We start from the raw sequence: 15,930 nt of genomic DNA on the forward strand, positions 1-15,930 counted from the left end.
TTTCCTGTACTGTGAGCCATCGTCACGCTGAGAACTGGCAGAAAGTGGGAGGGAAGAGTTATGCAGGTGAGCGTTGAAATTTGAAATGCAGAATCACTCCATGACTTAGCAAGGGAGCCAGGTAACCTTTATTAGGGGATATTATGCGAACGGGGAGGAGCAGAGCTGTCATGTAGGGTGTCATGTAGTCTACTGTGCAAAACCTATTCAGACCTGTCAACAGTACAATTCTGACTTCTGGTGACAGGTTCCCTGTAACAGAAAAAAGTCTTAAAAAACGTTGTTCTTTCAAAAGTTACAATGGCTGATGTTTTTAGCATTTTAAGCAAGTTTCTCTTCATGTTGTTTTGCTAGTAAACTGGAACTAGATGGGCTACAATTATTCCATTTTCTACATCAGCAATGAAATATTTCCAGCACAGAAATGCATATTAATTGCCATATCCGCGATGCTCATTTGTCAGATACTAAACCAATGTTTTCATTACTTTAACCCAAATAATTGCAATGTCAGCTGGAATGGTTTTTCCTACTATAGAAAATCTATACACATTGCAACAGAAAGGTCAGGACGGTAAAATACACATCAGATCTGAAAACTAAAGATATACATGTCGAATATTTTTCAAAAATCTATCCAATCATACTAAAGTTGACCCAATGAGGTGGGGGTAAATCAAGTTTTTATGTACAAACTACGTTCAGTGTAACCCAGGAACAACAACGTGGACTGTAGTGGTTTTCTGTTCTCTTCGAGCAATTGGTTTACTATGAGTCCCCTTGCCGCTCACTCTTCGAAAACCTTGATTAACTTAAAGGACATTTATCACCAGATCAAGGATTGTAAACCAAACATACATACATACTGGTGTGTGTCCCCTGTGGCAGGATCTGCTGTTCTTATAGCTTCTTATGCCCTTGTTTATAAGAAAAAATTATACAAATGATTCTGAGGGGCTTCAGGCTCCATTAACTCCTATGGAGCCTGGAGTCCCTCAGGCTCACTTGCATAATTTTAAAGCCTTTTATTCTTAAAAACCAGCACATAAGAAGCTAAAAGAAGAGAAGAACCTGCCAGAGGGGGCGCACACCAGTATGTCAGTGTGCTTGGTTTACAATACTTGATCTGGTGATAGATGCCCTTTAAAGGATATCTACCATCAGGATGAAGGATTGTAAACCAAATACACTTACATCCACAGACAGGATCTGCTCTCATCTTAGCTTCTTATGCCCTTTTTTTTGCTAAAATATTATACAAATGAGTCTGAGGGGCTCCAGGCTCCATAGATGTTAATCCTAGAGCCCCCATAGGCTCATTTGCATAGTTTTCCAGGACTCTAAAATAAGAGTGGATCCTGTCAGAGGGGACACACACCTGGATGTAGGTGTGCTTGGTTTACAATCCTTGATTCTGCAGGTAGATTTTCTTCCCCTCTGAATATTGGGACTTTTCTTGTTGCCTACAAAGTTTTCATATATTGAATGCTCTACATTAAGTGCTCTAATTAGGTAACATTGGATAGCGTTTAGAAAAATATTGCATACGTCTATTTTCTGATTTTGGATTCGATATGTATTTTTTACCCAGTTTTTCAACGTTTATGCATTTAGATTTTTGGCGATTACAGCGCAAAAATTGAAAAATACCTAGGTTAAATCAGTGTTTTTCTTGGGAAGCTTGCAATCGCACATACGTCCCCCATACTGTTGTGTGATCGTAGCCTTATAATGATACTGATACAGTAGACTGCAAAGAGGATTACAAAACAACCTCTTTTTAGTTCAGCTGTGCTTCTAGATATTGCTGTAAATTAATATTCAAGCTCATTTTGTTTTCAAGAAATGCAAATGTGACAAAGAAATGTACATATGAGCATATGGATAATCTATTTATACACGGGGATAAATAACATTTTCTTCCTGAAGGCTAATCTACAAAAATGAGAGAAGAATATTTATTTCAGTCTTCATAGAGGAAACCAAATATGATGTATATGCCTTGTCTAATTCTTCAATGCCATGGAGTGTGTCAGATGTACCACATTACAAATATACATGTTTAGATAGAAGCCTCTCAGGCCTATAGTATGTGCATAACTGTGCATATATTTACAGATTTCTATAGAAATTGATATAGTCCAGAGTAGGTAATGATCTCTTACATATTGTATGAATAGTGGAAATAGAATTAAGGAAAAATGGGAGATTAGATAGAAAAGAGGGCAAAGAGACGCTAATAGTACTGGCAGCTTTCTATAGGACCCTCTTTACAGAGGACTTCTTTTATGGGGTCTTTTTGGTTTACACTTTTTCATTGTATGCTCAATCACCTTATTAAAGCTACCATAATACACGTAGCCACAGACCAGTGCTTTCTACTTTACTCTTTTAACACAAAAATAGGTAAAATTCACAGTCATCAGAACTAAATATAACTCATCCCCTGAGTTGAGAGGTAGAATAAAAAATGTAGCGTTATAACTTTTATTTACTTTTCGTACATTTTTGTTTTCAAAATGATATAGACTCTAGGCTGGTAAATGTGATATGTAGACTATGCCAGCTTGGTTTATTTCTATGGGACTCCTGAGATGGCTAGCAAGAGTCGGCTTCACACGGAGACTAACTTTAAAGGGGTTGTCCGAGAGTAAGAATAAGTAGCAAGGTGGCCGGGTAGGTGCTGCATAAAAAAATAAACTTGTACTTCATCCAGCACTCCCGCTGTCCCACGCCATAGTCCCTCCGAGCCTAATGCAAGGGTCAGTGGTTAGCACAGAGAGCCCTTGGCATCGGACACCAAGAACGCTGGTAAGTACAGTTTTATTGTTTTATGCAGCCCCTTCTCGGCCACCTCACCGCTTTTTCTTACTCTCGGACAACCCTTTTAACATGCAGTCCCTGGGCACCCACCGTGATCATTGAAATAAAAAATTCTCATTGGTGTTCATGGTCATGATGTGAGCCATGGGAAAGAGCAAGTACAATGCTTCCTGCCCGCACACATACACTATGAAGTGCCTATGTCAGGATTGCAGTGTCGTATGTGCATGGGCAGGAAAAGAAGAATATAGAGCCACAGGTAGAGGAAGCCGGAGGCAAGTATTGATTTTCTTCTTTAAGGGTTCTGTAATATGGACATTTCATAAATTGGGAAGGGGGCTCTGCTTTGGACATTTCTGTAAAGGGGGGCTCTGCTGTGGAAATTTTTGTAAAGGGGGGCTCTGCTGTTGACATTTCTGTAAAGGAGGGCTCTGGTGTGGACATTACATTAAAGGGTGCTCATTTCATTAAATGGGTATTCCCATTTCAGCAGAGGTGCACGGCTCGTTATAACACACAGCACTGATTACTCTCTATGACATAACCAGTTGTGCACCTGTGTGACCATGGACACAGGAATGTCTGTCTGACAGATAAATCTTTTTTTTAAAATCAGAAACTTTTATTGCATTCACTTATAGCATGAATATGCACAATACAAAAATTGCCAGTAGTCAATGTACAATAATACAAATATATATTCAATATAAAACATATATAACAATCCCCATATCCCCCACCCAACAACTCCCTGGTCTGCCCCCCTCCCTTAATCCATCCAGTCATCACGCATCCAATGTAGCCCTCAATGTATTAGGATAACTCTTACTGCCCCAGTATACTCCCCAAATTCAACCTGGACCAACCTCTCCGCAATTCCTCAGTTGCCAATCCTGGAACTCCACCCAGTCAAGCCACTGTTTCTCAAATTTTTTGAGATTGCCTCTTTTCTGGTAGACCTTCATTTCCATCCATACCGTTTTGTTTGTCATAGTTATCACCTCTCCCAACCCTGGAGGATCCGCATCTAACCAGTGCCTAGCAATGCTTTTCCTGACTTGGTATAGAAACTTTGCCACAGCCAAGCGTTCATTCTGAGTCCCCTGTTGTCCATCCATACAGCTCAGTAGACCGACCTTAGGATCATGAGGAAGCCTTATGTTATATATCCGATCCACCAATTCCTCTGCCTCCCTCCACAGGCTCTCTAATGCTGCACACGCATCTAACCAGTGCCTAGCAATGCTTTTCCTGACTTGGTATAGAAACTTTGCCACAGCCAAGCGTTCATTCTGAGTCCCCTGTTGTCCATCCATACAGCTCAGTAGACCGACCTTAGGATCATGAGGAAGCCTTATGTTATATATCCGATCCACCAATTCCTCTGCCTCCCTCCACAGGCTCTCTAATGCTGCACACGACCAAAACATATGCCATCCGTCTGCCCTCTCTTCTTGACACCTGGGACACCGTGCATCCTCCCTCAGTCCCATTTTCCATAGGACATATGGCGTCCTATAAACTCTGTGCAGTAAAAACAACTGAGACCTCCTTTGTGCAACATTTATAGATAAAGCACTAGGAGAACCCGTCACCTCCGCCCACTCTTCCTCTGACAGTTCCCCAACTTCCTCCTCCCACCTCCTTTTGGTCTCAGCCATAGGATCTCCTAATACTTTGGAGAGAAGGAAACCATACATCAAGGAGATCACCCCTCTAGTCCCTTGAGTTTTGACTACGCCTTCCAACACTCCCATAGAGCTAATTTCCAGTGAACCGGACTGGGCTTGTGTCTGTAGAGCATGTCTCAACCTCAAGTATTGAAAGAACCAAAACTGTGTCAATTCAAACTCATCCTTTAATTGCTGGAAAGATTTCAATACCCCATCAGAGTACAACTGATATAAATAACACACCCCTTTACTACTCCACCTTTGCATATCCTCCAGCATAAACACTTCCCCTAAGACAGCGTTGTCCCACAGAGGCGTGTATTTAGTATAGTTTTCTACTCCCAGCAAATCTTTATATACCTTCCACACCTTTTGCAGCAACCCCAACGTCGGTCTAGCCCTAGCCATCCCCTGAAACCTCTTTGCTTCCACAGCAGCTAACGGGCCCATGTCACCTCCCAAGTGTAACAGCGGTTTCGGGCATTCAGTCACCCTTTCCTCCCTTGCCCACCCACTCATATGCTGGCACTGGGCCGCTAAATAATACACCCATGCGTTTGGCAGTGCCAGACCACCCTGGTGTTTGGGGAGCTGCAATTTTTCTAATCTAAGGCGTGGAACCCCCTTCTTCCACACCAAATCCCGAAACAAATTGTGAAATCGGCGGAACCAGTATTTGGGGATCCACACTGGGGCATTGTGCAGGATGTAAAGCAACTGTGGCATTAGAATCATTTTAATTAGGTTAGTTCTACCAGGGGCTGGTCTGACAGATAAATCTGACAGATTTATGTCCACTGGAAGTAAACATAGACGCTTTCTATAGAATAACAACGAGCAGAGATCTATGAAACCGTGAGAAATCCATACAGAAAGTATATTGGAAAATTGTATTTTTAACATAAAAACAATAACATTAATTTGCTGAAATGGGAATACCCCTTTATCTCATGTTTTAGAATGTGTAAGTGTGGGGGTGGCAGAATATTAGGTAATTTACCAATAAACATCTATTAAAAGGTCTGCTCTGATTTCTTGATATGTGAAGTGAAACCTCCTGTCTTTTACCTCATCAGCCAGATATTCCTGTTTATGGACAGATCACATGACCCCCCGTCTGCGGCCATTTTATGGACAGGAATGTCTGGCTGATGAGGAAAAAGACAAGAGGATTCACTTTACATACCAGTGCAGAAATTTCAATAGATGTATATTGGTAACTTAACTAATATTCTACCCCCCCACATCTACACACACATTACACAAAACATGGCCAACCCCTTTAAATCCTAACATCCGGGTATATGTTGGTTTTGATGCTAGGGGGACCCTAGTTGTGTGCACAGCCCAGGGGCCCATGGGACACTTAATCCACCACTGTCTGCATCCCTTTGGTTTTATATCTTGACTTCTCTTAGATTTAAAGAGTTTTCCTTTTGCTTACTTTTTTACCTTGAAGGGGTGTTGTCAACAGATTTTAGCCTATTAAGCTACAAGTACTCTTGGCAGGGTATGAAATGTCCTTTCTAGTATTCCATCTAGTATGACACATTTTATGTTAAATATTGGATATTTTGCCTATAAAAAAATCTCCTACAATTTGATGTGAAAATTGTATATATATACTGCAGGGACAGTGTTACTTCAGACGCATCTATCTTCAGTTCCATAGTACCAAGCTTTGTCCACAGCCTGCATTTCTATGTCTATGTCTTTAAAGAGGACCTGTCACCCCCCCAAAAAGATCCCCACCAAATATGCCCCCCATAATCCTCTCCCCGGCCCCTTTCTATTTATGCCATTTAAAAGAATATATGTTGCGAAAATATGTTTTAATCAATTTGACCTCTTAGCAAATAAGAGGTCGGATCCTTGTATCCTGTGAGCTGCAGTTGGCCTTATTCATGAGGGGGCCGGGCGACACTTTCCCTCCACGCCCCTGTCAACGGGGACCTGTAAGAATAGCCGGCAGTACAGCAAATGTTGCGCAATCGCTGGCGGCTCTCTGTGATGTGGCCCCGCCGTGCTTTTTGCGCAGAAATGACAGCGGTCGTGCCGTGCTTATTCACAACGCAACCCGAATGTTATATATAGTCGTGCAGCACTGTGAATAAGTACGGCGCAGCCGCAGCTGCTGTCAGTTCGTTGTGGCCAGTCGGCACTGTAAAAAAGCACGGTGAGGCCGATGTTAGTGTGGCCGCATCGCAGAGAGCAGGAAGCGTTCGCGCAATATATGTGCTGCTGCCGGACTATTCTTACAGGTCCCCAGTAACAGGGGCGTGGAGGGGGAGTGTCGGCCGGCCTCCTCATGAATAAGGCCGACTGCAGCTCACATTTGGTAAGAGGTCGGATCACTTAAAACACACTTTTGCAACATAAATTATTTAAAAAATGGCAAAGAGGATTATGGGGGGCATATTTGTTGGGGGTCTTTTTGGGGGGTGACAGGTCCCCTCTAACTGATTGTTTTTGAGACATAAAACATAACTACAATACTGATGACCTGAAAGATGAGATTCTAATTATGATTTAATTATAGAACCCTGACATCTGAAATAAAACTCCCCCTTCAACCTCTGAAAGTGACTCATCTCATGCAATACATTACTCTTCTTACCTATAATAAAATTTTTTCAAGAGTCTCAGGAGCAGAAAACAGTCTTATTTTTTCCCATTAAGTATGTATTAATGTTTCCCTCCAAAAATTAGGTTATATATTAAGGCACCAAAACCTACTATGCCATCATACAAAAATGTATCAGTATAGCTCTCAATAATATAGAATCAACAATGCCAAAAACAAAGAGCTAGAAAAGTTTTTTGAAAAGTTATGCATATATTTTATTATATTTAATATAATATACTGTATTATATAATTATATTATGATAATAATTGTAATATATTATATAATTATTATATTTTGGTTGATTTGGAATATTAATAATGTATATATATTAATAATATATTAATGTATATATTAATAAAATATATGCATAACTTTTCAAAAAACTTTTTGGCATTATATATTAAGGCAAATTTATTCAGGGTATAAAAAGCATAGATGACCTTCTCTTATTGCATTGAGCCTTTAAGGCCCCTTCTACACTCGCAAGTGTGATGCGATGAACTCGCATCGAGTGTGGGTCTTTTTTCTGTCAAGTATTGTACAATGAGTTTTCTTATTATTTTTACAGTCAGAAGGTACTCGGCTGCAGAGGGAACTCCGAGCTTATTTGGCAGCTATCAAAGGTAAGAGTTTTCAGTATTATTTTTTAAGCAATATCTTTGAATTCTATGGGTTTTAGTATCAGGACATAAACAAAAGGCATGAAAGAAGGTAAAAAAAAATTAAGTACACTCTCGGAATTAAGACATCCAGTTACACCTTACATTGGTACTGGGGATGAGAGGGTCATGGTCGTTGTGAGGAATATATTTTCCAGACAGATATTGCTTGGCTTTGGATACTGAGATGGGAAACAGACAACAGAAAGACAGCAGGATAATTTTCCAGACTGTAGCCTGTCAAGTCTGCTATCAATATACTTGTGACCAAAATGGCTGTAGTACTGGGCACCCCAACACATATGAGTCAGGTTGCCCAAAGCTCCATGGCAGCGCCAGCATAAGAATTGAACTTTTTATAAGTTGCTTATGTGTTATGTATATGTAGCAGCCTACTGCTGAAAATTCAGTGCAGTATTAGCAAACATTACCAGCTCTATTAACCATTTCATGACGTGCCAATTTAAATATATGTTGGCCGGTGGTGAGGTTGTCTATGGAGAGGGCTTACAGACCATGCACTCTATAATAGTAAAAAAAAATAAAATTAAGACATATACAAATAAAAACATAAATTAAACATGTTATGTATCTCCACGCCCAAAAATGTCCAATTGATCAAAATATAAAAATGATTATTCCCGGGAACAAAAGCTGTAATGGAAAATAGTGTACAAATATCTGTCGCCACATTTTAGCAATTTTGTATTGCATAAAAATTTTAATAAAAAGTGATCAGAGTGATCTTGCCAGTTCCTCCAAATTTGGATTTTATTTCCAGCTTCTCACTGCATAGCACAGAATATTAAATGACATCAGAGTAAGTTGTCTTGCAGATATATCATAGCTTTGTAAATGGAAAAAATACAATAGATATGGCTAGTCCCAGGATTTTCGTCAAAAAAATGAAAGGGGAAAAATCCTGGTCCTGTAGGGCTTTAAGCAGAAGTTTGGGTAGTGTGCTGGTTTGGTGCATTGAGTCGTGTATAAAAACAATGAAAAGGAACATCTTAAAGGGGTTGTCCGAGAGTTATGAAAATTAACTAAAGGTGTCCGGAGGGGGCTGCTTAAAAAAATAAAGAACTACTTACCTTCCGGCCGGACCCGACAACCTTCCGGCCCGCATTCACAATGCTGTGAATAGGGACTGATAGGCGTGCCCGGCCACAGCCGGCCAGAAGCCGAGTCCAGCGCTGCTGGACCGGAGCGTCAGCAGCGCGGGGCACCCACAGGGCGCCGGAAGGTAAGTAGTATTTTATTTTTTTAAGCAGCCCCCTCCAGCCACCTTTAGTTAATTTTCATCGCTCTCAGACAACCCCTTTAAATGAATTTTACCCTAATAAACTACTAGCCTCCTCTTGTAGGGTACAAAGTGTAATTTCTATGTGAAATCTCACCATTTTACCTATAAAACATTTTGTGCAAAGTAAAAATGTGCAGGGAATAGTCATATTGTGCCTGAGATGAGTTCACTTCAGACACTTTTTCACTTTTCAGTTCAGTTCTGCCATTTTTTAGACAGTTTTTTTTATTTACTTTTTACTCAAATGACGCCAGTAGTCTCGCACCAGGTGATTTATAAATCCCTTTTTTTCTTTTAGATTCATTCAAATTAACCGGGGGCTATGCTCTTTTTACAAAAGAGTAATAATTCAGCAATTGAATACCAGTTGAAGCCTCCTTCCTTCAACTTTTAAAATGATACCAATAGAAATAGAAAAAAAGTTGAGAACTAACCAATACAGCTATATCAGTATAAAATAGACTATTTCAACTTTTAATTGATTTTAGTCTTCAGACCTAACATGTTAATGTATCAGCTGCCAAAACTCAGTGCTGTATTCTTTCGGTACATAAATATTTAATGAATTGGGACATAACACCTGCGGATTGACCTAGGCTTCTTTTACAGTGATCTCCTGTGTGTGTATATCACTATTTGTAGTCAGGATATTGACATAAGTATACATCTATTTGTTTTTACACTGTACTTCACAAAGATAAATCAGTAGTGAATAATGATAAAACCGACTTCAAAACGGCCAAAGATTATCCTCTATACCAGTGATGGCAAACCTTTTGGAGACAGAGTGCCCAAGCTACAACCAAAACCCATTTATATGTTGCAAAGTGCCAACATGACAATTTAAGCAGTAACTTATTGATCCCTGTTGTATCAAGTTTTAATTGTATTGGCGTCCTGAGGACACCAATACAATAGAAAGATGATGGAGCCATTTGGATTGTAGTTTCCTTCCAGCAGGAGCTCCAATGGCAATCCATCTCTATCCACACCTTCTTGCTCCTCCTGTAGTCCTGGTAGCCAAGGATGTTGCTTTAAAATAGCGCTGAGCTTGGCATATCCTGGGCTGTGTTGGATCACAGGAGAAAGCCTTGAGTCCTATCTGGCAATTTATGAGTTGAGGTGAAGGCCTGGGTGCCCACAGAAAGGGTTTCGAGTGCCACCCCTGGCACCCGTGCCATAGGTTCGCCACCACTGCTCTATACTATGAGTGTTCAGAAAATTGAGAACTTAGAATTGACGCGCAAAGTTTTCTCTGTAACTATTGAAGAAAGCCCACTAGCATGTTTATTGGGAGTACTGAAGATAGACAACCTGACAGAACCTAATAATATTGCAATACAAAGGTCTTTATATCAAGCTAGAAAGGTTATAGCTGCCCATTGGATTAGGCCTAGGCCACCGGACAAGAAAGAGTTTATAGACCGTTTGAATGCAGTAATACTACTGGAATATAGCACGTATGTAAAGAGGAATGGGGTATCCAAATTCGAAAAGATTTGGGGCAAGTGGCTAGATACACCTGGTTTACCATCAAACTCCCTAATAAGGCTAAGAACTAGCTTAGAATATCAACTATCAATGGTAAGATAGTAAAGATAAGTTTGGGTCTTCTTTAATATGTGAATATATATATGAGACCGGAAAGGTCTTGAAGAGCTGGCTCGCAGGGGTGGGTGGGGGGAGTTGGGAAGGGTGGGAGGGAGTATGTTACTAGTAATAAGCATCTATGATAAAGGAGACATTCTGTAAGTGAAAATGAATACAAATGTAATTACCCTGTAATGCGTTAAGGTGCATAATTTGAAGCTATGTTATTGTACAAAATCAGAGCTTATTGTAAAGATATGTACATACTCCCCTCCAAGTTGCGCTTGTTGGGTGTGTGGTTTTTGTTTTTTCTTTAAAAAATGTTCAATAAAAATATCTGATTTAAAAAAAAGAAAATTGAGAACAATTCAAGCCATTCAAGAAAAGGTTGCAGAAATGTATTATTGCACCTCCATGTTTAAATCCTGTTTTTATGTTTTTAGATTAAAATTATAAAATGAATATTTATATTTTTTCTGTTAAGGAATGCAAGAGGCTTCTTTGAAACTTACAGAATCACTCCATGAAGTGTATGAACCTGACTGGTATGGAAGAGAGGATGTTAAGACGGTAGGAGAGGTCAGTATAGTACATCATACACGTTATTACATCTGAAATTCTGTTTTTCAGGCAGCATGTTATATATCAGAAAGACAGAGCACTTTGATATATAGATTATATATATATATATATATATATATATATATATATATATATATATATATAGATTTGGAAGAAAGGTTCCAGTAGAGCAGTAAGATAATGCTGCAAATAAAAATCCATACAATTTTATTGAAATATCAAAATAAATAAAAATTGTATAGACATGTATACAAAAAACACAAAAAACAACCCCAAACATAAATGGTCCAATCACTACATAACATACAATATATGTACTAGGGAGAGGAACAGAGTACAAAATACCAGTAATAGATAGAATTCAGTGCAGGATAGTGCATCAAGAGAAAATAATTTATTAAATTAAAAAAATAATAAATGAATACCTACAATATTCAAAATTCATAAAAGAAAAGTATCCCAACATTAGATAGAAAACTAACAGAGAAAAATGCAAAATCATTTGGAGTTTATTGAAACACATATAAAAAAGAATCGCATAATTTGGCCTGTGTGTTTTAAGCAAAAAATCTACTCCTTCTTATGGCTAAAGGAACTTCTACATGACACATGACTACGCAGACATAATAATATTCATATCAATTCTCAATAATAATGTAGAAAAACATGTTAACCCCTTCGTGACTCAGGGTCATTGGTGCCTGAATGTCCAGGTCATTTTTTGCAGTTCTGTTTTTCTCTTCTTTAAAAGATGATGTCTTTGGAGCTGCTTTACATAACAATTTTTTTTCATGACATGTGAGAACTTCAAACACCTATAGCTCCTGAACTGTGGAACCTAGAAACACAATTCAAGAGGAGAATCTCCACCTTAATAGAATATCAGGATTGTTACACATTTTTATATCAGGAAGTTACACGTCATGACAGTGTCACACTTTCCTAAGTACAACTGTATATCTGCGCAGGACATGTGCAAATAGGTCGGGAAGGGGTTAATCATTCACACATACCTGCAAATATATGCAGAAAATATCATTCTTTTAATTCATATCAAAAGGGAAATACTTTCAGTGGGTAGAGAGTGGTGAGTGGTCTCAAGGCTCCGCCTTTTTTAACTGGGCATTCAATAACTGATTGGCTGCCCATGTGATTATTGAGAACAATAGAGCAGGGAATACAATCAATTTGTTACAATTAAGTTATACTGAAAGCCTTTCTTCAAATCTCTATATCAATGTGTTCAACCTATTCTGTGAAAACTGGACTGCATCTTTATATTATCTGATTCCCTTTAAATTCTCCTCTTAAATCCTGTGCAACAGTGCTTGATGTTAACCCCACACTGCAGGCTCTGGTCTAGTATTTCGGGCATATGAGTGTGTGGCTGGACAATTCAATGCGAGGCCCTGTCTGTCTTAGAATTGTGCTACAACTTGTGTAAGCAACTGATGCAGGCTATAGCTAGTGGGTGGGAGTGGGGCTGGCCCGCTCCACAGTCTGGCAAAGGCCACGGGCCCCGCTATACCATGTTGGGTAAGGGGGCAAATTGTCGCAATTCCAGATTGTGCAGCAGAAAATGTGACTTTATCTTATTTACTTATATGCCAGTAAAAGCCTAGATAGCACACATACCTCAGCCATTTGTAGAGCTGTTTGGAAAATCCGGAAATGTAGAATATATGTAGAATAGATGTTTTTATTGTAATTTTTTTTTTTTAACAGAAATGTGATGAACTCTGGGGAGATTTTCATCAGAAGTTAGTGGATGGAGCTTTGTTAACACTTGATACATATCTAGGGCAGTTTCCAGATATTAAGGTAAGAAAGTAATCAGTCATTGTTATTGGGGCAGATTTACTAAGGGTCTACGGAACGCATTTCCGTCAGGTTGCCCGAATTTTTCCAATTTGCGCCGCATTTAACTGGGGTTTTTGGCGCACCCGATCGGATTTTGTCGCATCGGCGCCGACATTTATGCAACACAAATCGGGGGGTGGGCCGTCGGAGGATACGCCGGATTCGGACATTACGAGGGATTTAACACCTCAAATTGTGTCGCAAGCACAATACACCAGGAAGAAGAAGGTGAACTCCGGCGGACCTCAGCGGGGAAGCGACACATGCAGAATCGCGTGTGAATTGCTTCCGACTTCATCTTCGTCAGACCGCCCGGATCTGGGATCGCGACAGGACCTGGTAAGTAAATGTACCCCATTTTGTCAATATCCTACCATACAATGCTACAATGACACTTCCTTTATAACACAAACAGCTTACTTACCCATTATTATAAGACACCCATTAAAAAGGCCACCTATCATTAAAGGGAAGCTGGCAGGCACATTTAGTCCCCCAAACCAAAGGTCCTACCTTATTTACTGTAATGAGTTGCTCTACATGTTGATATTGAAATGAGTCAGCGGCTCCTGTGAATTATAAAATGACCCGCATACCCTGCATTGTAATCATGTGAATTGAGTCAGCTGGGTGTTCCTCTGTTGTCTTTAGTCTGCAACACCCCCTTCCCCCTCTGTCTTCATGTAAGCACACCCCCTCCACATATGTCCTTCTAAGCTGCACCACAGCGGAATGGGTTGACTCAGCTCAGGAACACCCGGCTGCCTCAACTCACAGGATTACAATGCAGAGTAGGGGGATTTATAACTTTATAATTCACAGGAGCCACTGGCTCATTTCAATGTCATTTGTAGAGCCACTCACCAGGTGTAAATGAGGGAGGACCTTTGTTTTGGAGAGCTAAATGTGCCTGACAATTTCCCTTTACTATATTCACAGCAAATTTCCTACTGAACAATTTCTGGCGACATCATGAGCTCAGAATTTGATTCTGAAAATGACTCAAAGTTTTGCAGGGTCAAAATGGTTTGGACACTTTTTCAGTCCTTGCAATGAATGATAGGCATAACAAGAAGACTTGTGTACCAAAGAAACCATAAAGGAGTCCAGCCACCAGGTTCAGACTGCCTGTAGAAGACCCTAGAACGATATTTTACTCCTTCCCTGGCTTTGCATTATTGACAAGTTTCTTCCTTTTAGCTTATATACATGGTCTTCCAGGACCCTGTCAGGATTATATTCTCTCTGTGGTTCAGGGAACATGAACCTGATAACAATTTCTCTTTAAGATATTGCATTAATTTAGAACAGCGTTTATGTAATAATGTGTTTGGTGAGGTAGGGGTTATATGCCCTCCTTAGTAAATTAAACATTATCATCAGCCAATGTTTGGTGATGAGAGATTTCTGATGACTGCCAAATTTCTTTTATGTCCTTGTTCAACACTATAACTGGTGAATAAAAAGGATGTGACTAAATTATGCCATTGCACATCCCCATGGAAACAACATAATAACACTTTTTTCTATTTCCCTGGAAAACAATTTTCCATTGCTATAATGACATTAAAGTTTAAAAACAAATATTATTCTACATTATGACCAACTGTAAAGGGATACTTTACAGGAATCAAAAAAATGTACTATAAAAATTAACCAAAATTACCATTAACCCATTGGTAGATTCTACAACAGGCTTAAACCCATAGTAAAACATAAAAATGCTAAAAACCAGTGTCTTCCATATCTGTTAGACTGGACGGTTACCCTTCACTGCTGAACTGTTGCTTCCAATGACCCATACCATGCTCTCCCTAGTTGAGCTGCGACTAAGTTAACCTAGGTCAGTTTTCGCTTTCTCCTTAAACTGACCATTTTACATCACATTTCATTAAGTTTTCATGCAGAACTTGTGCCATTGTACACTCACCGGCCAATTTATTAGGTACACCTTGCTAGTAACGGGTTGGACCCCCTTTTGCCTTCAGAACTGCCTCAATTCTTCGTGGCATAGATTCAACAAGGTGCTGGAAGCATTCCTCAGAGATTTTGGTCCATATTGACATGATGGCATCCCACAGTTGCCGCAGATCCATGATGCGAATCTCCCGTTCCACCACATCCCAAAGACGCTCTATTGGATTGAGATCTGGTGACTGTGGAGGCCATTTGAGTACAGTGAACTCATTGTCATGTTCAAGAAACCAGTCTGAGATGATTCCAGCTTTATGACATGGCGCATTATCCTGCTGAAAGTAGCCATCAGATGTTGGGTACATTGTGGCCATAAAGGGATGGACATGGTCAGCAACAATACTCAGGTAGGCTGTGGCGTTGCAGCGATGCTCAATTGGTACCAAGGGGCCCGAAGAGTGCCAAGAAAATATTCCCCACACCATGACACCACCACCACCAGCCAGAACTGTTGATACAAGGCAGGATGGATCCATGCTTTCATGTTGTTGACGCCAAATTCTGACCCTACCACTCGAATGTCACAGCAGAAATCGAAACTCATCAGACCAACGTTTTTCCAATCTTCTACTGTACAATTTCGAAGAGCTTGTGCAAATTGTAGCCTCAGTTTCCTGTTCTTAGCTGAAAGGAGTGGCACCCGGTGTGGTCTTCTGCTGCTGTAGCCCATCTGCCTCAAAGTTCGACGTACTGTGCATTCAGAGACGCTCTTCTGCCTACCTTGGTTGTAACGGGTGGCGATTTGAGTCACTGGCTCGAACCAGTCTGCCCCTTCTCCTCTGACCTCTGGCATCAACAAGGCATTTCCGCCCACAGAACTGCCGCTCACTGGATGTTTT

At 40.1% G+C, this 15,930-nt stretch overlaps 1 protein-coding gene across 5 annotated transcripts in view; it reads left to right on the forward strand.

The window, feature by feature from the left end:
- AMPH (amphiphysin) overlaps nt 1-15,930 on the forward strand; it is a 118,634-nt gene that overhangs the window by 38,565 nt on the left and 64,139 nt on the right. For all 5 annotated transcript variants that reach the window (XM_072153287.1, XM_072153288.1, XM_072153286.1 and 2 more), the window contains exons 3-5: nt 7,692-7,746; nt 11,160-11,254; nt 12,983-13,078. In XM_072153287.1, coding sequence (XP_072009388.1) covers nt 7,692-7,746; nt 11,160-11,254; nt 12,983-13,078 — 246 coding nt within the window. The remainder of the gene's footprint in view (nt 1-7,691; nt 7,747-11,159; nt 11,255-12,982; nt 13,079-15,930) is intronic.

The sequence above is a fragment of the Engystomops pustulosus genome, chromosome 5 (assembly GCF_040894005.1).
Source record: "Engystomops pustulosus chromosome 5, aEngPut4.maternal, whole genome shotgun sequence".
NCBI lineage: Eukaryota > Metazoa > Chordata > Amphibia > Anura > Leptodactylidae > Engystomops > Engystomops pustulosus.